Source organism: Thalassophryne amazonica, chromosome 12 (genome assembly GCF_902500255.1).
Source record: "Thalassophryne amazonica chromosome 12, fThaAma1.1, whole genome shotgun sequence".
In the NCBI taxonomy this organism is placed as follows: Eukaryota; Metazoa; Chordata; class Actinopteri; order Batrachoidiformes; family Batrachoididae; genus Thalassophryne; species Thalassophryne amazonica.
Genome location: NC_047114.1, coordinates 13,240,299 through 13,268,112, shown reverse-complemented (window position 1 = coordinate 13,268,112; position 27,814 = coordinate 13,240,299). Strand labels below are relative to the sequence as shown.

The following is a 27,814-nucleotide window of genomic DNA, read 5'->3' as shown; positions in this document are numbered from 1 at the left end:
TAAACATTTCACACCCAGAGCAGAAAAGTGCAGGAGAGACAGGAGAAGCCGCCATGCTAAATCGGCTAAGAGCTAGTAGCTACGCTAAGCTAGCGGATTCCTAAAAACACGCAAAGTGAATAATGTGTAAATAATTTAGAGGTGATTCAGCAGGAGTGCTTTAGTTAAGGCACGTAAAGATTACACTGGGAAACAAATCGTAATCTAGATAACTAGATCAATCTAACTGCGCAGATTAAACAGCTAACAGATACAGCAAAACACCGCTGTGCTCCGGAACAGGAAGTGATACAATACCGCAGTGAGAGCCAACCACCAGTAGAGGCAAGCAAGAGCAAAAAAAAAAATGACATTATCCAACTACAATCCCAAATCAGAAAAAGTTGGGACAGTATGGAAAATACAAATGTAAAAACCAACACTTGGTGCCACAGAGTCATGACAGATGACAGAATATTATTTTTCTGTCATGATCACATGATTGCAAATAAAAAGCAGGAATTAAAAAATAAACAAAAAGAGAAAAGCATTTTTTTTTTGCACATGTACAGGAAACAGGTTTTGGGATTTCCCAATAATTAGATTATTTGATACATAAAGCAAAGGGGTTTCTTTTTTTCTGGGTGAATTTGTCTGTCATAGTCATTTAATTTCATCTCCATTTTAAACCAGTGTGACAGGAAGCTGGTCTGGTTGGCAGAGTTCCAGAGGTGGTGTCACGTGGTCTCCTTTCATGAGACTGTGATGAACAATGAGCCTTTGCGTTCTGTGGCAGGACTGCATTCAGCTTTAATCCAGCGCCGTGTTTCCATCAATGATGAAGAAGCTGTGTTCAGTGTGCACGTCTTCACAGCTCAGCTGTGTTGTTTCAAATGCTGTTGTAGTTGTGATGGTGGTAAAGTACTCTGCAAATATAAACCACAGACAAATGAAGTATTGTGTATGTATGAATGCACCTTCCTATAGAGGCCAGGGTTCACTTCCAGGCACACACCTGGACCTGGCACTCCTCCAGACGGTTGGAAGGAGCATCAAAGTGCCACGTCAGCTGCGAAAGCAGCTTTTTACTCTAATTCGACACTGTGGTGGTACTGACCCTGGGACGGCGGTCTGTTGTGGATGTTCATCTCACAGTTTTGAATTTAGCATACAGCTTCATGATAAAGTGGATGAATTAAAGCTGAAAGTTGAACAAGAACATCTGGACTGTTTTATTCTGTGGTGGTGAACATCCAAATACTTATGGACCCAACTGTTTATCAGCAAAATGCATCCACCAGCACCAGGACCACCACACCTTGCAGCTGACTGCATCTTTGAGAGTGATGCAGACTCCCGCCTGTATGCAGGGATTCCACTCACAGAATTTCATACACTTGTAGCCTGCCTACAACCATTTGTTTCAGCTTCACCATCAATGCCAGTTGTGGACCAAATTCTAACGACGTTGATGAAACTAAGACAAAACTGTGTCATGGCTGATTTAGCACACCGATTTAAAATATCACATGGTCAGGTCAGCAGGACAGTGGAGATGTGGGTAGACATTATGTGTGAACATGTGAAGGAGCTCACGTGCGGTTGCTTTGTGAAACAATCAAAGCAACATTGCCAAAAGCTTTTAAAGAACATGTTGCTGTATGGGATTTATTTTCCAGCCACAACCTGCAGGAGTACATTGACACCGTACTCTCTTACATTAAGAGCTGTGTTGACACTGTCAATGTCAACAAAAGGGTCAGGGTTTTTCCAAACCAGAAACCCTGGATGAACAGCGTAGTCCAGTGCCTATTAAAAAGCCGCAACACTGCCTTTAAATCAAGGGACAGGGCTGTGTACAGAGCGGCCAGGTCTGACCTGAAAAGAGGCATCAGGGAGGCCAAGGCTGCCTACAAGAAAAAGACAGAGGACCACTTCAGTGTCAATGACCCCAGAAAGATGTGGCAGGGAATAAATCGTATAACTAACTACAGAAGCAGCAACCCCAGGTAATGCTAGGTCTGATGCCTCACTAGCAGAGGAGCTGAACTGCATCTTTGGCTGCTTCGAAGCAGACAGACCACCAGCAACTCCACACCCACCACCCTACAGCACTAGCACACTAACACTTCAGGAGCACAAAGTGCAATGTGTGCTCAAGGCAGTGAACCCCAGGAAGGCGGCCAGCCCCGATGGGGTACCTGGCTAGGTACTCAAAGGGTGTGCTGACCAACTGGCTGGAGTTTTCGCTCGTCTTTAACCTATCTCTGTCGCAGGTCGTCATTCCACTCTGCCTCAAATCTTCCACCATCATCCCAGTCCCAAAGAAGTCAGCAGTGGAGAGCATAAATGACTACAGGCCTGTTGCACTTACGTCTGTGGTCATGAAGTGCTTTGAAAGACTGGTCTCTCAGCACATCAGAGCCTGTCTGCCTCCCACTCTGGACCCCCACCAGTTTGCCTACAGGGCAAACCGTTCCACAGAAGTTATCACCACAGCTCTCCACACCGCGCTGAACATTTGGAGCACCCGGGTAGCTATGTGAGGATGCTCTTCCTGGACTTCAGCTCAGCCTTCAGCCACATCATCCCAGAGATCCTGGCCCAGAAACTGACACATCTGGGCATCTCAACCCCCATCTGAAAGCGGATCAAGAACTTCCTCACAAACCTCACACAGTGTGTGAAACTTGGTCCTCACATTTCCTCCACCATCACACTCAGCACCGGTTCCCCTCAAGGCTGCATACTGAGGGCCCTCCTGTTCACCCTTTACACTCATGTCTGCTCTCCGACCCACCTCACAAACATCATACAGTTTACGGATGATACCACTGTGGTTAGGCTCATCTCAGGGGGATGAGTGATTACAGAGACGAGGTCAATCGACTGACGGTGTGGTGTTCAGCTAACAACCTGCCGCTAAACACCACAATAACAAAAGAAATAATCCTGGACTTCAAGGAAGGGTAGGGTGACCCAGCCCCGCTCTAGATCCATGGGGACTGTGTGGAAAGGGTCAGCTCCATCAGGTTCCTGGGAGTACAGCTCTGTGACAACCTCTCCTGGACTGCCAACACCACAGTGGTGGTGAAAAAAGCCCAGCAGCAACTCCACTTCCTGAGGGTGCTCAAGGGGAACAATCTGGAGGAGAAACTGCTGGTGTTGTTCTACAGAGCCACCGAGAGCATCCTGGCATACTGCATTACAGCGTGGTACAGGGGGTGCTCAGCAGCAGACAGGAAAGCACTGCTCAGGGTGATCAAAATGGGCCAGGGGATCACTGGCTGCTCTCTAGTTGTACATATATTTAAATAATTTATCTTGTTAAGTTTCATTATCTTTTATTTGGATAACAATTACTCGCACCTTGTGGAGTTGCACTCAAATCTCATTGCAATGTAAATTACAATGACAATAAAGGCAATTCTGATTCTGACAACCTGTGTGACTGCACAGAGTTTTACAACCCCAATTCCAATGAAGTTGGGACATTGTTATATAAAATGTAAATAAAAACAGAATACAATGATTTGCAAATCATCTTCATCCTATATTCAATTGAATACACCACAAAGACGAGATATTTAATGTTCAAACTGATAAACCTTATTGTTTTTGTGCAAACATTTGCTCATGTTTCAGTGTTGTTAGAAGGAAAGGTGATGTAACACAGTGGTAAACATACCACTGTCCCAGCATTTTTGAAACATGTTGCAGGCATCCATTTCAAAATGTCCTACGTACACGTGCCAGCTGTACGTAGGACATCACGCCGTTTGTGCACCAGTCTGCGTTCTTCTGGGACCACCTCAAAATTTAATGGTCAGACCGAAGCAGCTCTGATAAAGATTTACTGGAGAACTCTGGCTAAGAAGCCAGCAAACTAAATAGCAGGTAACCACCACGTCACAGCCAGCACAGGAGACGTCGGATCTCACACGGCCCACATCCTCAGTTTGCCTGTGTGGACGGGTCGAAGCCGAGCTGTCATTCTGGGTCTGTCAGGCAGAGCGGGAGACAATAGCTCAGTGGGACGTCCAGACCAACCAGAGGACCCACCACACTGAGCCAGGACAACACGTAGTTTACAAACCTGTCAACACACAACAGCACATGGTCATTATAATGAGTACAGCGTCAAACACCACTCGTCACTCAAGTGACCAATGCTAGGCCCCGCCCCTCCACACAGCTTGCACAAATGACTTTCAAATCTTCAAACAAGAACAAAACAGTTTCACAAACAGGACTTTTGAGAGAATCAAAGGAAAAGTGACCAAAAGTGTAAATGTTTGATTGTGTTTTGGTTTTTATTCCCCACCAACAACGTGGCCATGGAGGATACAGAATCTCACCCCGTCTATGCGCCTGTCCCTCACAGCTTTGGTTTTAGCACTATAACTTAAAAGCATATTCATTAATTCTAAAACTAACATGCATATTCGTGTACGATATCGTCTCGATGAGATCACAGATCTGCATGAGGTTCTTCTGAGGATCTTCAAAACATTCTATGTGTTGTGAGTAAATGGAGGAAAAAAAGTAAAATGAATCCCCTCAAATATGGAAATGTTTGAGGAGTGTTGAGAATCTGGTTTTATTCCTCCATCATTAAGAAAAGCACAGGTTGCACTTTGACTTAAGCGTGACAAACCACAACATCAATGTGAATCATGCAGACCAATGTGATCAAGAATGACAAGCTCACAGACTGGAGACCAACAATTACTAACAGTGACCGAAATGGATTTGTGTTTCTCCAATGTGGATTTGCTTCAGGAAGGGCATCCGGCATAAAACCTGTGCCAATTCAACATGCAGATCCACCTTTATTTAAAAATTTAACCATAAGTCAAAACTGTCTGCCTGTGCATGACTCGTGTGATGTGCCGGTGAGTCTGTATGGTGTGAAAAATAAGTGATTTTTTTTCTCTTTTCTTTTCTCCTTTCCTTTTTCTCTGATTACCAGGTCTCTTTTGCTGAGAGAAGGCTGATCAGAAACAGAAGCGCTGACTCATTGAGTCAGTAGTTACACGTGTACTGGAGTCAATACTGAAAGTTATCGGTTTAGTTTTTAGCTGTAACTTCCGCTAAATTTTTTAGGGGTTTATCGGCGTAGCTTTCTAAAAGCTAACTTTTCATTTAGCAGAATAACGGTTATCGAAACTAACTTTTTGGTTAGCTGTGCCCACCACTGCTGCTGCTGGGGGAAGATGAGCATCTCGCTAACTGCACAGTGCGTGCGTGCGCACACACAATCCAGCTCCAAATTCACACCCTCAAAGTAAAAAAAAAAAAAAAAAAATCCTTCCACAAAACACAAAAGGGGTAAAATCTGAACATGCCATACTGTTGTGTTATGGATTTATTTCCAAATGTAAACTCCCCACAATCAAAGAAGCACACGCGTGCAAGAGATTGCTGGCTGCAGGTCTGCCTTTCTCACGATTATGGCACGTAAAATAACATCCATTAACTCCTGGAAATAATGTATTGTGACTTTTTCCAATGTAACAAATCCATCTCTGTGTCCAAGCAGTCTGTTAAAAACAAAAAGCGTTATGGAGATGTCCCACATCCATCTTCACAGCTTCAGTAAACCAGCATCCATACAAACAGCGTGTCACTACATTTTAGGCTCCAAAATCCGACACTTATGAAAAAGTTAAAAGTTGTAGGGTGAAGCGTGTCGTCTCCTGTCTGTAAATCCAAGCCATCTTTCGAACGGCTGCTCAGAAGCTTCGTTTTTGGATGGAGCAAGTTTGTTTCCCCTCTGTCAGTCGTCTGGGTGTTTCTGTTTTTCTAATAAGTGTGTTACACTGAAAAATGCAGAGAACTGCCAAGTGAGATGTTTTCCGGAAATACACCTGCTAACGTTCAGAGTAAGAGGACTAAAATACATCAGCAATCACTAATTATTAGCACATGTGAGTACTTTTATGTTGTCTTGCTAACTGGGATGTTAAAAATTGTGCAACATGTCCTTTAAAAAGGCATTCTAGAGATTGAACAGCCTAATCTATTTGATATGCTCCACTGATACGCATGTGGTCCTAAATTTTGTCAGTGGATTAAATTGTGGTATTGTGATTTCTCAGACAAAACTGATACCAACAGCTTAGTCTGGCAAGAGCCATAAGAAATCATCCAGGGATAAAAGGAAGTGATATCTCAGGTCAAGAACATCAGATTTCATTATCTGCTGATGATGCATTATTATACTGGTGGCACAGTGGTTTAGTGGTTAGCTCTGTTGCCTCACAGCCAGAAGGTCATGGGTTCTCTTCCCACCTCCCAACCATTCTGTGTGGAGTTTGCGTGATCATGTGGGTTCCCTCTCGGTGGTTTCCTCCCAATTCCAAAGACCTGCAGGTTAGGTGACCTGGGACCTTTAAATTGACTGTAGGTCTGAATGTGTTTGTCTCATATATGTGGCCCTGTGATAGACCGGCGAGAACCCCACCTCATACCCTATGACTGCTGAGATTAATTGGAGTAAGCGGGTGTAGAAGGTATGCACTGATGTAATCAAAACACTCCCTGAAATGGTATACCTTCATGCTGGATGGGAAATGGCTGAAAGAAATAAATTGTTTAAAGCAGCCAAACATTCTCAGCTCACATGTTCATCCTAAGATTTCCATCAAGATGTGCATGATATCTCCTCTGGATTATATTTAGGCAATCCTCAGCAAACGTCAAGGTCTGTTTTGGATGGACTGCCACAATACCAAAGGATTCAGTTTTGCCCATGTCTGCAAGCCAAATTGTATGCAAATTCCTGAGAAACAGTCTGATCTTGAAGTCTGGCCAGATTTAATCTTGGGTACTGAGCAGACAGTAGTCTGCAAGACATCAACTGAATCCTCAGGGTAGCCACAAGTCTGTCATTTGAATTCATTAACTGGGCACTTCTGTAGACTACAGTTGGTCTTTGGGAGGGTAATATTAGGACTTTACAGCAGGCCACTGAGCAAGCAATTAGAGACCTTGCAAGGTTTATGACAAATGTGGGTGTGGAATCCATTAGCTTAGTGGGGAAATTAGTGCAGAAAATTCACTTATGGTGACAGTGCAGTTTATGTGGCAGGGAGAGAAATTTGGCCAGTTGAGACTGTGGCCTGTTACCGCAGACGTGTCCATAAAAAGCATAGAGGGATATGTTTTGCAAACTTAATACCCATTACTACATTGGAATATGTTGAAATTGAGGATGGCCCACGGGCTGTTCCAGCAATATCAAATATTTTGTGTCTGCTACCTATAACCCAGGTGGAATGTCTCAAACCTAAGCCTACTTCTAGGCATCTTATATATGCTACTCTGGAACCACCCTGAAATCCAATCAGTCCAACTGTCAACCCCACTGAGGAGTTGACAGTTGTCAACTTAGTCCTTAGTCTGGGTCTCATTAACATAAGATCACTATCCTCAAAATCACTGTTGATTAATGATCTAATTATGGATCACCATTTAGATATGATTGGGTTATCTAAAATCTGGCTTAATCCTACTGCCGTCCTCCCCTTAAATGAGGCCTGCCCACCGGCGCACACATTTAGTCACATCCCTCATGATGCGAAGCAAGGCAGGGGTGTTGCTCTTATTTATAAATCTAAGTTTAGTTTATTAGCTGTTGGGGTTCATAAATATAATTAGTTTGAACATTTGATTCTCCGCTCTGCATCGCCAAGATCACAAGAATAAAAACTAGCCATATTACTTTGTCACTGTATATTGGCCCCCTGGCCAATTCTTAGATGAATTTGGTGAGTTTATCTCTAACTTGTCAACTAGTGCAGATAACATTCTGCTTATTGGTGACTTTAACATTTATATAAATAAGCCTTCTGATCCACTCTGCAAATCATTTCTGGAAATTACAGACGTAATGGGATTCCAGCAATGCATTCAGGATTCGATGCACAGTGGAAATACCCTGGATTTGGTTCTCGCACGTGGTATTGCTGTCAGAAATATTGATATGCCTCTTGCATTAGTGGTCTCTGATCACTCACTTATTAAGTTTACAGTTTAGCTGCTGTGTTTAGTGGAACAACAACCTGATTTATCATTGCGGCAACACAACTCCTCAACTACGACTGAACTCAAAGCTAGGCTGCCTGATATCTTATCTTCACCTTTGGAAAACGCCCAATCAGTAGACAGTCTTTTGGACGGTTTAAACTCAGCAGTCAAAAATACACTTGAAATGATTGCTCCACCAATAGTAAAACCACGCCCCCCCCCAAAACAGAGTCACCTTGGTTCAATGATTATTTGCGTGACCTCAAGCATAAGGCTAGAGGTCTAGAACGAAAATGGCATAGTTCAAAATTAGAAGTATTCCACTTTGTGTGGCGTGATACTATCTTAGACTATAAGCATGTACTACAGGTTACAAAGCGGGCCTATTACTCTGTTCTGATCAACAAAAACAAGCATAACTCAAAGTTCTTGTTCGAAATGGTGGCAACACTTATTCATGGACAATCACCTGTAAGTCACGCTCCTTTTACAGCACAAGATTTATTAGATTACTTCGAGTAGAAAATAAACAACATTAGGTTAAACATATCCCAGCATGCCTTAATCCAGCCAATACACCCTGCTATTGAGGTGGGTGCCATTACTGAGGCAGGACCCTCCTGCCCTGTCATTAGGAGGGTGCTAACTAGAGCACAATAGGTGCTAATTGAAGCAATTGTTAGTCACTAGCCAATAGCAGTCTGCATCTCGGTAGGAGGGGTTTGGTTAGGTTTAAAACTCCAGCTTTGCTGGCTTCTGTTATTCTTCTCTACGAGAGTCAAGACAGAAGTCAGACTACCAGAGCAAGAAATTTAACTGAGGAAGCTTCTGCAATTAGAAGCAAAACGTCCTCGCGTCAAGCAACCCAGTCCAGTCGAAGATTCAAGCTTCTCTACTATTTACCTTCCACTGGTAATGACATCTTGAAAACTTCACAATATGTTCCATTGCCTTCTCACAGACCACATGTTAACAGTGTGGCTACGGTGTTGCCAGAGTGGGCAGGGACTATTCAGTTTCAGGACCAGACACAAAGCAATGTTCTGCGTTTGGGGTTGAAGAATGATCCCACCTGTGTTCCAGCTGAGCCGCCTGCAGCAAAGGCCTCATGAACTCATCTGTTCTGCATGGATGCAGCATAAAGAAAGGCTGGCCCAAGACCGGGTGCTCCTGGCAGACACACACACACACACACACACACACACACACACACACACACACACACACACACACACACACACAATCCTCAGGGTGAAGACGTGCACACAGCATCTACTGTGCATGCTGTCAGTTTTACCTGCTGAGTGATTGTATCCAGTGGATGATGCTGTAGACGACGTCTGTAATTCTGATGAACAGAGCTCCACACCTCCTCCAAAGACAGACTCCGCCCCTCTGACACAGCACAAAATAAACAAGTGAAAACCAGATCTAATCAGAGCAGCTCGCAGTCATACACTCCATCACCCATTAGTTGGCAAATAATATCAGCAGATATGAGCCTTTCACAAATATATCTGTATCATCGTTGTTTCTTGCCAATACAAAACATTTAGTTTACCAAATAAAAAAAATACAGAAAAACATGTTAGCTGTTGGAAATGGTGTAATTATGAAATCGGTTGAGTAGAGGGCACTCAGACAACAGTGTTTACAATGCTGACTAGTATGGCTGGGAGCCCCATCACCCCTTGGTCACATTAACTACAAGAGACAGAGGAAAAGCGACCAGCTGCCATTCATGTTCAATCAGAGTAGGTATTTTACAGCCACAAGAGACAAGTGGCTGCTATGCCAAAAATAAACCTATGCAAATGTGAGTGATGTTACAGGGCGACTGCCAATGGTTGTGAAGGCAGCATAATGCACACTCATGGTTGGTTATATGAGCTCCACTGTGAGCAGAGGTACCCATCTTTCTTTTAAGCTTTTTTTGCTCCTGCCCCCAACATCGCATCAACGTGGTGGTTTTCATGTACAAAACTACAACACTCAGAGTGTTCTTGTTCAGTCATTCAAAATGCTGTATGACTGTGCTAAAACTATCAAACTTGTGCGGTTTTCGAACAACGTTGATATTTATTATATGTTTTGATTATTTCATGTTCTGTATTGTATTTACTTCCACACTCTCTAATTCAGTAGGTGGTGGTATGCATCTCTAATGGCCCCTTCACACATAACACGATTTAAATCAACTAGCGCACAAAGGAGGAATTGCATAACATTTGTGAAAAATCGGAGCTGACTCCAACACCTCGTACACGTGTCGCTGCTGCCTCCAACGCCCCGTACACCTGTCGCTACACCTATCCGGTTATTAAGCTCTGACGTAACGCATCACGTGATAATCTGTTTCCGGATCCAAAGGACCTGCAAGTTTACATTTAAAGTTACATCTGTATGATCCTTTTAAGGATCTACATTTTAAATCTAGTTTGTGTTTACAGTGTACGCAAACCTCCATCCCTCCCTTCTCCGCCTCCACCTCCATTAACTGCATTCTTCTGTTTCTAAAGGTAAGAACACTTAACAAAACTTTTTTCTTTTACTTTATATATTTTATTATACACAGGTAAAATATACATGTTAATAAAAAATTATTTATTACAATAAACAGGACGTTAAAGGGCAAACTTCACTTTCCCCCCAAACGACATGAACAGGAAGTGATTGCAGCTCGCAGCAAATTCCTTTGAAAATAACGGAGAAACAACCTGAGCCTCTGGCATTTTTACATAAAACAAATGCAATAACAATGTCTAAAAACCCAGTTAATATATCCAGGAGAGTTTTAGGCACAATATCAATCAATCAATCAATCAATTTTTTTATATAGCGCCAAATCACAACAAACAGTTGCCCCAAGGCGCTTTATATTGTAAGGCAAGGCCATACAATAATTATGTAAAACCCCAACGGTCAAAACGACCCCCTGTGAGCAAGCACTTGGCTACAGTGGGAAGGAAAAACTCCCTTTTAACAGGAAGAAACCTCCAGCAGAACCAGGCTCAGGGAGGGGCAGTCTTCTGCTGGGACTGGTTGGGGCTGAGGGAGAGAACCAGGAAAAAGACATGCTGTGGAGGGGAGCAGACATCGATCACTAATGATTAAATGCAGAGTGGTGCATACAGAGCAAAAAGAGAAAGAAACAGTGCATCATGGGAACCCCCCAGCAGTCTACGTCTATAGCAGCATAACTAAGGGATGGTTCAGGGTCACCTGATCCAGCCCTAACTATAAGCTTTAGCAAAAAGGAAAGTTTTAAGCCTAATCTTAAAAGTAGAGAGGGTGTCTGTCTCCCTGATCTGAATTGGGAGCTGGTTCCACAGGAGAGGAGCCTGAAAGCTGAAGGCTCTGCCTCCCATTCTACTCTTACAAACCCTAGGAACTACAAGTAAGCCTGCAGTCTGAGAGCGAAGCGCTCTATTGGGGTGATATGGTACTACGAGGTCCCTAAGATAAGATGGGACCTGATTATTCAAAACCTTATAAGTAAGAAGAAGAATTTTAAATTCTATTCTAGAATTAACAGGAAGCCAATGAAGAGAGGCCAATATGGGTGAGATATGCTCTCTCCTTCTAGTCCGTCAGTACTCTAGCTGCAGCATTTTGAATTAACTGAAGGCTTTTTAGGGAACTTTTAGGACAACCTGATAATAATGAATTACAATAGTCCAGCCTAGAGGAAATAAATGCATGAATTAGTTTTTCAGCATCACTCTGAGACAAGACCTTTCTGATTTTAGAGATATTGCGTAAATGCAAAAAAGCAGTCCTACATATTTGTTTAATATGCGCTTTGAATGACATATCCTGATCAAAAATGACTCCAAGATTTCTCACAGTATTACTAGAGGTCAGGGTAATGCCATCCAGAGTAAGGATCTGGTTAGACACCATGTTTCTAAGATTTGTGGGGCCAAGTACAATAACTTCAGTTTTATCTGAGTTTAAAAGCAGGAAATTAGAGGTCATCCATGTCTTTATGTCTGTAAGACAATCCTGCAGTTTAGCTAATTGGTGTGTGTCCTCTGGCTTCATGGATAGATAAAGCTGGGTATCATCTGCGTAACAATGAAAATTTAAGCAATACCGTCTAATAATACTGCCTAAGGGAAGCATGTATAAAGTGAATAAAATTGGTCCTAGCACAGAACCTTGTGGAACTCCATAATTAACTTTAGTCTGTGAAGAAGATTCCCCATTTACATGAACAAATTGTAATCTATTAGACAAATATGATTCAAACCACTGCAGCGCAGTGCCTTTAATACCTATGGCATGCTCTAATCTCTGTAATAAAATTTTATGGTCAACAGTATCAAAAGCAGCACTGAGGTCTAACAGAACAAGCACAGAGATGAGTCCACTGTCCGAGGCCATAAGAAGATCATTTGTAACCTTCACTAATGCTGTTTCTGTACTATGATGAATTCTAAAACCTGACTGAAACTCTTCAAATAGACCATTCCTCTGCAGATGATCAGTTAGCTGTTTTACAACTACCCTTTCAAGAATTTTTGAGAGAAAAGGAAGGTTGGAGATTGGCCTATAATTAGCTAAGATAGCTGGGTCAAGTGATGGCTTTTTAAGTAATGGTTTAATTACTGCCACCTTAAAAGCCTGTGGTACATAGCCAACTAACAAAGATAGATTGATCATATTTAAGATCGAAGCATTAAATAATGGTAGGGCTTCCTTGAGCAGCCTGGTAGGAATGGGGTCTAATAAACATGTTGATGGTTTGGATGAAGTAACTAATGAAAATAACTCAGACAGAACAATCGGAGAGAAAGAGTCTAACCAAATACCGGCATCACTGAAAGCAGCCAAAGATAACGATACGTCTTTGGGATGGTTATGAGTAATTTTTTCTCTAATAGTTAAAATTTTGTTAGCAAAGAAAGTCATGAAGTCATTACTAGTTAAAGTTAATGGAATACTCAGCTCAATAGAGCTCTGACTCTTTGTCAGCCTGGCTACAGTGCTGAAAAGAAACCTGGGGTTGTTCTTATTTTCTTCAATTAGTGATGAGTAGAAAGATGTCCTAGCTTTACGGAGGGCTTTTTTATAGAGCAACAGACTCTTTTTCCAGGCTAAGTGAAGATCTTCTAAATTAGTGAGACGCCATTTCCTCTCCAACTTACGGGTTATCTGCTTTAAGCTACGAGTTAGTGAGTTATGCCACGGAGTCAGACACTTCTGATTTAAAGCTCTCTTTTTCAGAGGAGCTACAGCATCCAAAGTTGTCTTCAATGAGGATGTAAAACTATTGACGAGATACTCTATCTCCCTTACAGAGTTTAGGTAGCTACTCTGCACTGTGTTGTTATATGGCATTAGAGAACATAAAGAAGGAATCATATCCTTAAACCTAGTTACAGCGCTTTCTGAAAGACTTCTAGTGTAATGAAACTTATTCCCTACTGCTGGGTAGTCCATCAGAGTAAATGTAAATGTTATTAAGAAATGATCAGACAGAAGGGAGTTTTCAGGGAATACTGTTAAGTCTTCTATTTCCATACCATAAGTCAGAACAAGATCTAAGATATGATTAAAGTGGTGGGTGGACTCATTTACTTTTTGAGCAAAGCCAATAGAGTCTAATAATAGATTAAATGCAGTGTTGAGGCTGTCATTCTCAGCATCTGTGTGGATGTTAAAATCGCCCACTATAATTATCTTATCTGAGCTAAGCACTAAGTCAGACAAAAGGTCTGAAAATTCACAGAGAAACTCACAGTAACGACCAGGTGGACGATAGATAATAACAAATAAAACTGGTTTTTGGGACTTCCAATTTGGATGGACAAGACTAAGAGACAAGCTTTCAAATGAATTAAAGCTCTGTCTGGGTTTTTGATTAATTAATAAGCTGGAATGGAAGATTGCTGCTAATCCTCCGCCCCGGCCCGTGCTACGAGCATTCTGACAGTTAGTGTGACTCGGGGGTGTTGACTCATTTAAACTAACATATTCATCCTGCTGTAACCAGGTTTCTGTTAGGCAGAATAAATCAATATGTTGATCAATTATTATATCATTTACCAACAGGGACTTAGAAGAGAGAGACCTAATGTTTAATAGACCACATTTAACTGTTTTAGTCTGTGGTGCAGTTGAAGGTGCTATATTATTTTTTCTTTTTGATTTTTTATGCTTAAATAGATTTTTGCTGGTTATTGGTAGTCTGGGAGCAGGCACCGTCTCTACAGGGATGGGGTAATGAGGGGATGGCAGGGGGAGAGAAGCTGCAGAGAGGTGTGTAAGACTACAACTCTGCTTCCTGGTCCCAACCCTGGATAGTCACGGTTTGGAGGATTTAAGAAAATTGGCCAGATTTCTAGAAATGAGAGCTGCTCCATCCAAAGTGGGATGGATGCCGTCTCTCCTAACAAGACCAGGTTTTCCCCAGAAGCTTTGCCAATTATCTATGAAGCCCACCTCATTTTTTGGACACCACTCAGACAGCCAGCAATTCAAGGAGAACATGCGGCTAAACATGTCACTCCCGGTCCGATTGGGGAGGGGCCCAGAGAAAACTACAGAGTCCGACATTGTTTTTGCAAAGTTACACACCGATTTAATGTTAATTTTAGTGACCTCCGATTGGCGTAACCGGGTGTCATTACTGCCGACGTGAATTACAATCTTACCAAATTTACGCTTAGCCTTAGCCAGCAGTTTCAAATTTCCTTCAATGTCGCCTGCTCTGGCCCCCGGAAGACAATTGACTATGGTTGCTGGTGTCGCTAACTTCACATTTCTCAAAACAGAGTCGCCAATAACCAGAGTTTGATCCTCGGCGGGTGTGTCGTCGAGTGGGGAAAAACGGTTAGAGATGTGAACGGGTTGGCGGTGTATACGGAGCTTCTGTTTAGGGCTACGCTTCCTCCTCACAGTCACCCAGTCAGCCTGCTTTCCCGGCTGCTCGGGATCTGCCAGGGGGGAACTAACGGCGGCTAAGCTACCTTGGTCCGCACCGACTACAGGGGCCTGGCTAGCTGTAGAATTTTCCACAGTGCGGAGCCGAGTCTCCAATTCGCCCAGCCTGGCCTCCAAAGCTACGAATAAGCTACACTTATTACAAGTACTGTTACTGCTAAAGGAGGCCGAGGAATAACTAAACATTTCACACCCAGAGCAGAAAAGTGCGGGAGAGACAGGAGAAGCCGCCATGCTAAATCGGCTAAGAGCTAGTAGCTACGCTAAGCTAGCGGATTCCTAAAAACACGCAAAGTGAATAATGTGTAAATAATTTAGAGGTGATTCAGCAGAAGGAGTGCTTTAGTTAAGGCACGTAAAGATTACACTGGGAAACAAATCGTAATCTAGATAACTAGATCAATCTAACTGCGCAGATTAAACAGCTAACAGATACAGAAAAACACAGCTGTGCTTCGGAACAGGAAGTGATACAATACCGCAGTGAGAGCCAACCACCAGTAGTAATATACAAAGAGTTTTATGTTGTGATGTTAATGCTGTTGTCTGTGTGCAAGGGTTTAAGTGCAACCTTATCAGAGCGCCTCAGTGCAGCTCTCAATGTTAATGACAGTGCGCCTTTTCATTTGGAGCCGGAATTGAAAATCACATGATGCGTTACATCACATTTAACAACCGGATATGCACACACCAGAGGCTGAAAGATAGAGTGTGCTCTGTGAGAGCCCATTCGATCCCTCTCTCGACAGGTGCTGGCCAAATTCCAGGTGATACAGACGAACATCAAACACCGCTCGCTTGGCACTTAGAAAATGCGTAACCATTCGCACTATTAGCTCGAAAACAGTCAGCAGACGATCACTTTCGAGCTGGATGTATAATTTGTCTAAGAACCCCCATGAGTGCGGCTTTGCAAAACACAACACACGTGGCCTGCATGTGTATCCAACATGTGCGCGTGTCGCACCCCCCTCCCAAAAACACGTGGCGTACGTGTGGTTTGCGCCCCCCACTCCCCCAAAACATGTGGCGTGCCGGGGGGGGCACACCTGCATAAAATGCTGATATGCATGCTGCCCAGACATGATCTCATGGGGGCCAGACAGGCAGGTCTGCGCGCACACAGCAAAGCAAGGTGCTTGTCAGCTGCTGACCAGACTCTCACTGACAGCTCGCATAATGCCTGATTGACACAGCAGGATTTTAAAATTATCTGTAGGTTTCCAAAATCTGAGAGAACACATGTGGAGAAAAAAAATAAATAAAATCATAGATCTAATAGGTTTGGTCGTACAGTGTGTGGTGTTCAGCCACACGGTGAAGTCAACACACCACACACAAACAGATTTCACACACGAACATTCCCAGGTCAGACAGGTAATCTCGCAAAATCTCTCAAGATTAAACCTGACTTCAGAGTAAATAGACAGAGGTAGTTTGTGGACTATTTAAAACAGAGGGGAAAAAAGTTATACAAAAAGAAAAAGAGTTCTTTAAAGGAGTGGAGACAGCGAGACCACCAGACTTTCTGGTAAGTCAGGACAGCCGTTTTGATTTTATTTTCCGCTCCGTGCATCTGTCACCTCACTTTCTGATTGGCTACACGTCATATTCAGCAGGCTGCGTGCTCGTTTGTGGTCGGAGGACACCACACACACACTGCGATATCAGCCCAAGACAATCTAACATGTTGAATATCCCTAATTTGCGATCAGAGCGCCCCTGACGTCCTTCCGAGCAGATCAGGGTGCTCTTAACACACAACATATAGCAGGAATATCTGATAAGATCATCTTTAGCATCATCACAATTGTCAGAGCATCCTTAAGATTGTCAGAAGAGGAAGATCGGGTCCGATATGGGCCTAATTATCTTGCCATGTGAACCAGACTTTACACAGAAGAGTGTGACACGGTGTGTGCCCGCCGACAGCAGCTGCCGCTGAGACCTCTAGTTCTGGACGTCACGGCTGAGGAACACATACCATATTTGGACAGACATGAACTGTCCAGTGACACGCGTGTCTGCTTGCTGTCTTCATGTGGACATACATAAAAACATATATTGCTGTTGCGACGGGCTGCAGCGAGCAAGAGCACATCGTGCACATTGACAGGCTGCCCCAGGTGAAACAGAGGGTCAGATCATACCACGCAGCGAGCAAGCTGAATGTCAAGTCACCCATTTGAGCTCTGTTCCACATGACGTGGTATCTGTCCTGCGACACACTGTCCACGACACGCGCGTCGGTTGGATGCACCGGACCAGTAGATGTGGACATAAGAGCGTCCGGCTTCTCATTCATGCCATTTCAAGACTGTACGTCTGTGACCATGGGTCATCTACAGAGGAACAGACAGATCATACTTGTATTGTCCGCTTGATAAGAGGGATTCAATAAAATGTTTTTTTTTTTTTTTTTTTAAATGATGTGTTTTGTGTTTTTTTAAGTACGTCCATCTCCTTATTGATTTCAGGCATTTTTCCGCACTCTTTACAGGCCAACAATGGTAGCACTGGTAAAGTTTCTGGCTGGCAATTTCTGGCTGGCAAATTGCAGGTTTGAATCCCATGGGTGGCATGTATTTATTCATTTATTTTTTCCCCACAGTAGCTGCACGATGTGGTTACACATGCTCCAACTGCTCGCACTGTGTTCCCGCTGTGACAGTTTTCTGCACGTGACAGTGTCGTGCAGGAGCGCGCATGAAAACCATCGCAGCGGGATTGTTCACGCCTGCCAGTCAGCTCGATGTTTTCGTGGTTTGCTCATATGAGCTGTTCCGCTGTGATTCGCCCTGATTTGTATTATGTGTGAAGGGGCCCCAATACTGGTTTGTGAACTGCCAATAAACACAAAGAGGAACTTTTATATTTATTTATAGGTTTTAAGTTTACTTTCAAACGGTAGCTGATGATGTGACCAAGATGAGCACCTGAAAGCAATTCATGATTTATTTCATCGTTCATGTGTCTTGAAAATTACTTTTAGGAGTCGCAACAATCACAGCACAATGGTAATGCTAAGGGCATGAATAAATGGCTTCTTTGTGAGCATTTTATTTCAAATATTTGAAATAAAATGCACTTGTGTGGTTAATTGGCATAATGGATCATTGAAAAGGCATATGCTGCAGTTGTTTCATGGAGTGAGGTGACGGCTTACACACACAGAAAGCCAGGTTGAGTCCCGCATTCGCAGTGGACACATACAGAGCCACACGTCATTTTTTTTTTATATATAGATTTACAACAGAGTTCATGTTTAAATGGGAAAACATCAAGCCTCAATTACATCCCTTTGTGATATCATTATCATTTTTTTTTTACTTCTCAATAATAGTATTGCCCCCCCCCCAAAAAACAACAAAAAAAAACAGTTATCGGTCTGGCTTTAGTTAGAGGGATCCACATCACCTTGACTCATCCTCCAATAGCTCCCTCATCTGTGGCACCTTTTGGCCTCATTTTCTGCCATGATAACTACAGTATATATAGATGTTACACGACAACAGCTGAGACGTCACCAGTGCAGCATCTTCGCTTCACCACAGGAGGTGCTGCTTGCTGCAGCAGTGATGCTACATGCTCACGTAAGAATATTCATAGTCTGTGTGAGTCACCAGTTAACAGGAAACACCCACATTCCACATTTCTTAACCAGGAGACTATTTTTAGATGTTTTGGGGCTCAAATTTTACAAAAACACTTTAAAAATTGATCCATTAATTAGATTATTCATTAAAACCATCATGGGCTGCAGAGCTAATAATGTAAGCTAAAAACTTTTTTTTTTTTTTTTTTAAATACGTCCATCTCCTTGTGATTTCAGGCATTTTTCCGCACTCTATACAGGCCAGCGAAGGTAGCACAGTGGTAAAGTTTCTGGCTGGCAGTCTTTTGCAAATTGCAGGTTTGAATCCCATGGGTGGCATGTATTACTTTTAGAAGTCGCATTAATCACTTCTAAAAGTCGCAATATCCACCAGCCCACCTCATGACCCACACAGAGTCGATAAGAGCTTCTTGTCGCAGCTTCCACCATCTGATCCTTGGTCATCTCTCCATTTCTTCACCTCTAAAGTAAGCCTACAAAAAGGAATCACCCGTTGCTGTCTAGCTACACTCTCTCCTGTCACCACCTTCCAGTCTCCAGCATCTTTTTGCTTGTATCTCTGACACAGAATGTTATCCACCTGTGTGCACCTTCCTCCACTCATATAGGTCACTCTGCCCTCCTCCTTTTTCTTAAAGTAGTCACCACACTCACTTCCATCCGTTTTGCAAAATCTACCACCTCTGCCCTCCCACATTCCTGTCTTTGATACCATATCTACCCATCACCTCTGTTCCTTCACCGACATGCCCATTGAAATCCGCTCCCATCACCACTCAAGTTTAAGTTCAGTCGGGACGAGGCCTGTGACTGGCAGCACAGGGATCAATCACAACATGAGCAAAGAGGATGTACAACAAGCAGCTGTTCCCGCTGGATTAAACAGATTTATTCCACAGTACTCTCCACAAAATGTGGGCACTGGATTCAAAGATGAGCTTCCTCAACTGACTAACCAAGGGTGGAGGCTCGGAAGTAGAGCACAGGCGTCCTGAAGCTGCAGGAGTAGAGGATATGATATTCGTATCGATGCACATGACAGCAGCTTTTAGATGCTGCAACAGCCACTCCATCATCATCATCATCATGGTTGCCATGAAAACAACCTGCAGCAGCTGGATGATGCTGGAGATGGAGACAGATAATACAGACAGTGTTAAAACGAAAACACAGCACAGCAGCTCACTGCCATCACGGAACTCAGCCATGAACAACCACACCAGCCCACCTCGTGACCCACACCGAGTCACGTGACTGCAGTGACATATGAAATCCACAACATCCACAGGAAATTGAAAAAAAAAAACAAAAAAATCCATTTTACTGGAGTGACCACAGCAGCACAAACAAGACCAATTTAAATTAAACACACATCTTAAAGATTTGATAAATTACAGTGGTTAACTGATTCAACACCACTGATTCTGCACTCAACAGGTGCTGCAATCAGGGAACCCACCAACTCTGAAAAACAGCAAGAAGTCCCCAAGAACTTTTTCCAGGCCTACTGGTGCTCACTTACCACCCCCCCACCGCCAACAAATTGTGTCCGAGAACACAGGATCAAAGGGCTCTGAACTCAATGAAATAATGATTCACATCCAAATTAATGTTATTTGGCCGTATTTTTCATTGGCGTTATTAATAAAATATTTCTAGCCAATAACACTGGAGGAGAAACACTGGTCAGGGTCAGTAAACGTTTCCTCACCGAAGCTGCTGGTTTCCACACCCCGACCCAGCACCCAGCCCATGATAGAGTGAGGTGATTTATATTTCCATTCAAAGCAACATGACGTCCTTCAGTTGAGGCCACAGGTTTACTTAAACAGCTGAGACATGTGGTGCAAAGTCAGAGCGGGCAGAAGCACTAATTTCAGATTCATAGCAGCGGATGTGAGCCACTGCAGTTAAAAACTTGTGTTTGTGTGAGACAAATATCCACGTAAAAGAAAAAACCACACACCCTCTGCACTCAGTGTAGACAACATCTGGACAGCTCAGGGTTGAGTCCACAGCGGGCCACATCCCAACAGAGTCCATCTCACCTGCTGTAGCTCCTGTCCCTGATGATCAGGTCCAAAGATGGTCTCTGGCTCTGAGTCAGTGATGACAGACCTGACAGCAGTCTTCCGCAGGTACCCCTCCTTTGTACCCTGGACTCAAAGCAGAACCACAGTACTGTTTCAAACTTTGAGCTGGTGGCAGCCACAGTCTTCCTGTCCAGTACAGACCTCCTCACCTGACCTGGTTCCCAGGTCCAGTCGTCTCTCAGTTGCTGGGATCGCTGGAGGAGGAGCGAGCAGCACTGATAGAAGCTCTCCTCATCAAGGACGAAGGAGGTCATTTCTGGAGAGGAAACATCATCCAGTGATGAGCAATGTGTTTCAGTCAATCACAAAAACAAATGCGGCTGCTGCTGCGTCGTCATCAAAACTGTGGACTTGTAAATTCTCAAGGATTGACACCAATAGCTCTTTGACAGTTTTTTTCCCTCTCCTGCCACGTCAGTGCATCCAGAAGTGTTCATGGTGTAACGGAGCACTGCTGAGCCATACAGACCGCCTCCTACAGGTTGGCACATGAACTGTAGATTATTTCCAACGTGCAAATGATAGTGTGAAATAGTGAACCATTTTTAAAGTGACAGTTGTGTTGCAGTGAAATCGTGTGAACAGAGCACATTCAAAGTAAATGGCCTCTGCTGCGCGTGCACACACACACACACACACACAAAAAATGCATTTTGGGGCAACAACATGGCGGAGATCCTGGTGGTTCTCCCGTAGGTTTAATGTAGTGGATTCATAGAGTTACATATAGGAAGCTAGAGGGCGAAATCCTGAGCATGCACCGCCATCACCGAAGTGGGCAAAAAGCAAGGTTTGAATTGACCATTTACCGCACAGTTCAATGCTGTAAGTGACATGGTGCGATCATGCTGTCGTGTTTTCAGACAGATTTTACTTTGATTGGATTTTACTTAAATGCAAGTATGCATTCACTGTCTTTAATCCCACAGTCAACAACCGCACATGATCGTGTTATGCCCAGGTGTTATGATCCCGAAAACAGTAACTGTACAAAATCTTAAAATAACTGCTCACATAAAATTAAAAAGTAAAATAACATAAAAGGCTTATTGTATATTATTTATGTTTATGTTCCAATGCTTTTGTAGGGCACAGTATCCTAACCTTATGATAACTGCAAAATGAGTGGTATTATTACTGTTTTGTTTAAGAATGTTTATTTTCACTGTTGCTGCACGTTGCGTTAAATCATAGTCATATCGTATATCATATTAATATTAAAATTCAGTAAGGTATATCTTCTATTATACATTCCAAATCTAAGGAGGAGCTCTACTAGTGTTTACTAAGGTACCCATACATATCTTTAAAGAAAAAAAAAAAAAAAAAGAGAGAGTAGAGCCACTGAGGTGCCTGGTCTTGAGAACCAGGGATGGTAGGTTGAAAAGCTTTTTTATCCCATGGGAACTCTCCCTACCCACCTAAGTGGCTCAAGAATATGGACAGCATGTATATAAGTGGCATTTACATGACAATTTATATGACAGTTGTCAACTAGCTGAAAACTTTGAATATTAATTTACATCTACATTAAAAAATGCTTAAAGTGGCAGGGGGTTAAGAGGGCTGCAATGGGGGGGGGGGGGGGGGGTCAGCTGAAAGGCAAAATAAGGAAAATGCTTAAAAAGGTGGGCGGTCTGGGTAGGCAGAGCCCCCCCCCCAGAAGCTCAAAGGTTTTAGTCATGCTCATGCTTCCAAGAACCGTTTTACTGAAAAAAATCTGAAGGACCTGAAGGACATGGTTAGATGGCGAGGAGTGTTTCCAAGCATGCGAGTGGCAAATAAAGAAAAATGCTTAAAAAGGTGGGGGGGTCTGGGTATGGCGGAGCCCCCCCCCCCCGAAGCTGAAAGGTTTTGCCATGCTAATGCTCCCCTGAAGCATTTACTCAAAATAAAGTCTGAAGGACTTCGCTCGTTCATGTCCGCAACATATGCATATAACATAATGAGGATGTGTTGGGATATCATCGGTTTCCAGGCATCAGACTTACAGAGTGGTTAAATGGGTTGCCACGGATACAGTCACTTCCAGCGAAGTGGCCAATCCGAAGGTGAGAATTCGCACCTCAGCGACTGGCCGCCTGATGAAAACAAAATCAGCTGGTTTTGATTTGTCTCTAACTTGCTTCTGTCAGCCAGATGACAGCTCTCATTGCCTGGAACGACGAGATTTATACACCAAGCTGACCTGAAATGAACCACTGTACGTTAAACTGACTTTATTGACGAGCTTGACCCCGTTGAAAAGTGACCAAATTACATGTATATGTATTGAGCTCGGCGATGTTTTCATCAAACAAAAATAGCCACCAGAGGGCGCTCGGTGTAAAGTCCGCGGCAACCCATAGCGCCGACCCCTTAAAACTGGCCCGTTTCTGCTTATACTGCCTCGTTACTCTGTACAAGTCACGGCTAAAACCCACCTACAAAAATACCTCTTTAAGCCGCTTAGGTTCTGGGTCTGCGGTTCTGACTGACCTGCTGATCTTTGACGATTGGGTCCTAGATCTGGCTCTCGGTTCCACCTCAGCTGAAGCATAGGAACAGACCCGGAAACATCCAAATGCGGCTCCTTTTTCTTCTTTGAGATTTACAGCGAAAGGCAACCAGCGTATAAATGCAGTACCGCCACCTGCTGCGTGGGAGCGTAGACCCGAGTCCCCGCCAGAGTTAAAAAAAAAAACGGCCAGAGAGGACATTCATTTCCTTTTCTACTTATTTTTGTTCGCCATCTTGGGAGAGGAATCATCACAGAAACTTTGAGCTCCATTACTTTATAAACCTGCTTCTTCCTGTTAACGATCGACGGTATTCACCATGGACAGGCTGTGAGTCCATCAGAGGGCAGAAAGGAGGAGGTCAGGAGCGAACCCAGAAACGTCTGGCTAAGTCATGTAGCTCTGATCACAGCTCCAGCTGGATAAATTTACCCATCTGGTGGGAAATGGTCCAAAGATCCAAACCACAGGTTCCATAAAGATGTTTGTCAGTGATCAAAGAACTAACTTAAAACAGCAAAGTGTAACTGCAGACAAACTGTTTTGTACAAGTCAGATGGCATTTAATGAGGGAGAAGCTTTAAAGAACTCGACTTTGAAGCTGTGACTTTATAAACTGTTCTCAAGAAAATAAATTAATCAGCAACTGTCAAATTTGTAACTGAAACCCACCGTCACACATAAGAAGAATGTGCAGGAACCAGGCTGAAACGGCAAATATTACCATTATCGGAGACAGTCGGGAGGGGAAGAGGCGTGGTCAGCAGTGTCAGAACGCATCCGGGTTACCTAGTCCACACCTGCACGATGGCATCCAAAGCGTATGTAGACAACAGGTAGATGGCACAGACTGCCGTCAGACAGCCATAAAAGGCGCTGAAGACTGCCCAGTGTCCAAACGTCTGGATGGCAAACACGGGACCAAAGTGGGAGGCAGCGCTGTGTTCCTCACGCGCATGTACGCACTCAAAATTATCACTCAGCTATGTGTCTGTGTTCATAAATGAGCCATTACGCGTCACTGGATACCTTTGGTGAAATTTTGCTGGCAGTGGGCCAAACAGTCACACCATGCGTTAGTAAACTTTAATTTCTTTTATCTTTCTCTTTTGCTCACTTCAGGAGCACAACACAACTCTACACCGTGATGTCGGTTGGATTATCACAATTTTTACAGCTGGGGTGCGAGGCTTTTCACCACACGCAGTGGTTTGGTTGACTCGTCAGTTTAATCCAATTTTAGACCTGTGTCACATCTGCCATTTCTTTCCAAGGTTTTAGAAAAGGTTGTGTTGATACAGTTAGTCATTTTTAGAAGATAAACACATCTTTGAAAAACTCCAATCTGGATTTAGATCACAGCACAGCACTGAGTCTGCACTTTTAAAAGTACATAATGACATCACTCTGTTGGTGGATGCATGGAATCCTGTTGTGCTGGTTCTGTTGGACCTCACAGCAGCCTTCGACACTGTGGATCGATCACTCAGTACTTGTTTCCCAGTTAGAACATCTTATTGGCATTCAAGGTACTGCACTTAAGTGGTTTAAATCGTATTTGGCCAAAGGAGTTTATTATGATTGGTGACCTGTCCTCATCAACTGCTCCCCTGTGTTCTGGAGTGCCACAGGATTCTATTCTTGGCCCTATTCTATTTTCTTTGTACATTTTGCCATTGGGGTCAATTATAGCCGAGCACAACCTGTCCTTTCACTGCTATGCAGATGATCTGCAAATCTATCTGCCTTTGAGGACTAATGGAAGCGATGCTTTGTCATCATTATTTAAATGCATTCATGATGTAAAGCAGTGGCTGTCCCACAACTTCCTTTACCTGAATGATGGTAAAACAGAGACCATTGTGTTTGGGCGTTCTGGCATGCCGAACACGGGACCATCAAACTTTGGTGATCTCGCTAATTATGTAAAATCAGTTGTCAAGAATTTGTGAGTGATATTTGACAGCTGTTTGAGGTTCGATCAACGGTTATACTCTGTTGTCAAAGCAACTTTTTTCCAGCTTCGTCTCCTGGTGAAAGCAAAGCCCTGTCTCAGTGGATGTGATCTTGAGATGGCCATTCATGCTTTCATCAACTCCAGGCTTGATTATTGTACTGCACTTTATACTGGTATTAACCAGTATAAAGCACACCTCCTACTGGTGCAGAATGCTGTGAACATTTTTTAATAAACACTTGTAGATGTGAGCATATTACTGTACTCACTCCACTGACTTCCAGTTCATTTTAGAATTGATTTTAAGATTTTAATGTTTGTTTTTATGGGCATCTGGCCAACTTTACTTTGCTGTTCCAAGGTCAAAATATAAACTCTGGGGTGATTGTGCTTTTGTGGTAGCTGAACTCAGGCTGTGGAACAAGTTACCTCTTGATTTATGCACTATTCCTGACCTAGCACTTTTTAAATCTAAGAGACTACTTTATTCAAGCTGGCTTTTAACACCTCGTGGTGCTGTTTATTATGTCCGCATTTAACGGCGCCGTCTTTAATTATGGTGAAAAAAGCACCGCAATGCAGGAAACCAGGCAAACTTCACAAGTATTTTATCTGAATGGAAGCTTGTTGTAACGACGACGAAAAGGTGATTATGAACAAAATGCTGCATGTTGCCTGCACTGTAATATGGTGTTAAGTTTCACACAGATCCCTGGGTGTGACGAAGCAAAGACAACCACTTGAAATAAGAGCTCTTTGTGGGTCTGCGAACCCTTCCTGCAGCCTGGCATGCAGCTACTCAACTACTGATACGCAAAGGCTGCGGTTGTCACTTTTCCATTTTCAGTCTTTTCTGCTCCTTCATATTTTAAAATTTTTTGTAGTCCACACTAATTACATGTCGATCATGGATCAAACACATCTTGCAGAAAAAGTCTGCAAATCTGAACAACACACAATCGTTAAAAGACACTCATATGACATACAATTTATGGTTGGAAATTGCACATACCGTATGGGTTTGGAGGTTGATAATTGTATAAACAAATGGAGCTCGTTGAGGTACAAACGAATCCAGAAAAAAACACGTTTCCTGTGGGAGACTGCATAAAGACACGACAGACGATCAGAATCTTTCCAACTATTCCAGTTCTTTCTTGCCATCTTCTTTCCCCTCATACCTTCCTGAAAATCTGCATTCCAACACCAAGTCTCTTTGGCTTCTTCTCGCTGTCCAAATGTAGTTTGTTCATGATTAATGTGTGATTTGTGAAAAAACGTGATTAATTGTGACACCTGAAAATGGCTCCACAATTACAAATTTTACTGAAGGTTTGGTCATGAAGCAGAACAGGGACCCAACAGGGACAGAACTGTCAAAGCAAGTGGACACAAGTATCAGGGTAAGTCAACTCACAATCTCTGACATGAAACAGATCATTTCTACCTTTTATTTTCTGTTCAAACCCGATGCCATTCTGGAATTAAAATAAAAAAATTAAAATGTGCTTTGTAATTGGTGGAGTCACAGCAAATTGTTTTGTCATGGAGGAGATGAAGAAGCCCAGCAGTCTGACACAAAGATCACAGCATTGTCTGTAAAGGTCAGCCAGGCCACTAGACTCCACAGCCTCCCAACATCCAGTCCATGCAAGACCTGAACAGAGTAGGAGCCGGGACACATCCATGAGGGTTGCCACAATTCACCGGGAAGCCATCAGGTGACTCTCCTTCCACTCTAATCAGCACTGTGCCTGTGTGTCAAGTGGCTGTGAGGTCCAATAACTCAGGCCACACTGAGCCAGATCCTTGAAGCTAAGTTTAAGTGATACCTTATTCAAAAAGCATCTGAAGAGACATTCACACCATTACGCATTTCAAGCTGCAACTATTGATGGCAATGATGCACTTTAAGCAGTTAACAGTGCAGTAAACGATGCACAGGATGCATTTCAGGCTGCAGCTACAGATGCTAATGACGAGCAGAGAATGATGCAGATAACAATGTTAACGATGCACTGGGAGTAGTCACTGATGCAGCTAAAGACACAGTTGATGATATAGCTGACAATGATAATGGTGCGTAGGTGCAGTTAATGATGCGTTTAATGATGCAGCTCATGATGTTAACGCTGCAATGGTAGCAGTTAATGATACAGCTAACGATGCAGTTAACGAAAAAGATGCTGTTTTTTGGAACCGTAGGTTTTCTTGTCAGCAAAAAGGCCTTTCTGTCCCACGATGCTTCACTACCAGTGAAACCCACAATGTGTGTCAGGTGTCTGAAGGTCACACATGCTGATTGGTCAGTGTCAGACACAAAAGCCCTCTTGCCGGTCTGCACAGACTCTGATATGAAGTGACACGCACCATCGCTGAATCAGTAACACACATGACAGTGGACTCAGGTCTTACTGACAGTGAGGCATCATGGGATGTCGAGATGCTGTGCAGATCTTTGTGGCAGCTTGAGAGTGCTGCAGTCAACAAAAAGTCTCAGACACCAACCAGGGGGGATCCTCTTTGAGCAATCCTCCAAAAGATGCCAAAATCTGACTCAACACCACAACTGTGAACCTTTGACATAATTCATCATCTGCTTTGTAAAGAAGGTGGAACCTACTCAAATTCCCCAAATCACTGGTTCACAGTTCCAGTCTTCAGCGACTCTTCACCTGTGCAGTAGTTACAT

General features: G+C 43.3%; 1 protein-coding gene across 4 annotated transcripts; it reads right to left on the bottom strand.

The window, feature by feature from the left end:
* Positions 1–311: 311 nt before the first annotated feature.
* Positions 312–23,264, bottom strand: atg10 (ATG10 autophagy related 10 homolog (S. cerevisiae)). 4 transcript variants are annotated; one of them, XR_004564202.1, is made up of 8 exons: positions 23,146–23,263; positions 20,817–20,923; positions 20,623–20,730; positions 19,531–19,699; positions 9,308–9,405; positions 9,083–9,180; positions 3,668–4,075; positions 312–905 (listed from the first exon to the last, which is right to left on the bottom strand). XR_004564202.1 is itself a non-coding variant. In XM_034183741.1 (7 exons), the coding sequence occupies exons 1-7, from the start codon at positions 23,204–23,206 to the stop codon at positions 3,917–3,919; spliced, it is 705 nt and encodes a 234-aa protein (XP_034039632.1). In that variant the 5' UTR covers positions 23,207–23,264; the 3' UTR covers positions 3,606–3,916. The 4 variants fall into 4 exon arrangements, 3 of the variants coding, with proteins under 3 accessions (XP_034039632.1, XP_034039631.1, XP_034039633.1); XM_034183741.1 differs by lacking the exon at positions 312–905 and having other exon boundaries at positions 3,606–3,980; positions 23,146–23,264; XM_034183740.1 differs by lacking the exon at positions 312–905 and having other exon boundaries at positions 3,606–4,075.
* Positions 23,265–27,814: the final 4,550 nt, after the last annotated feature.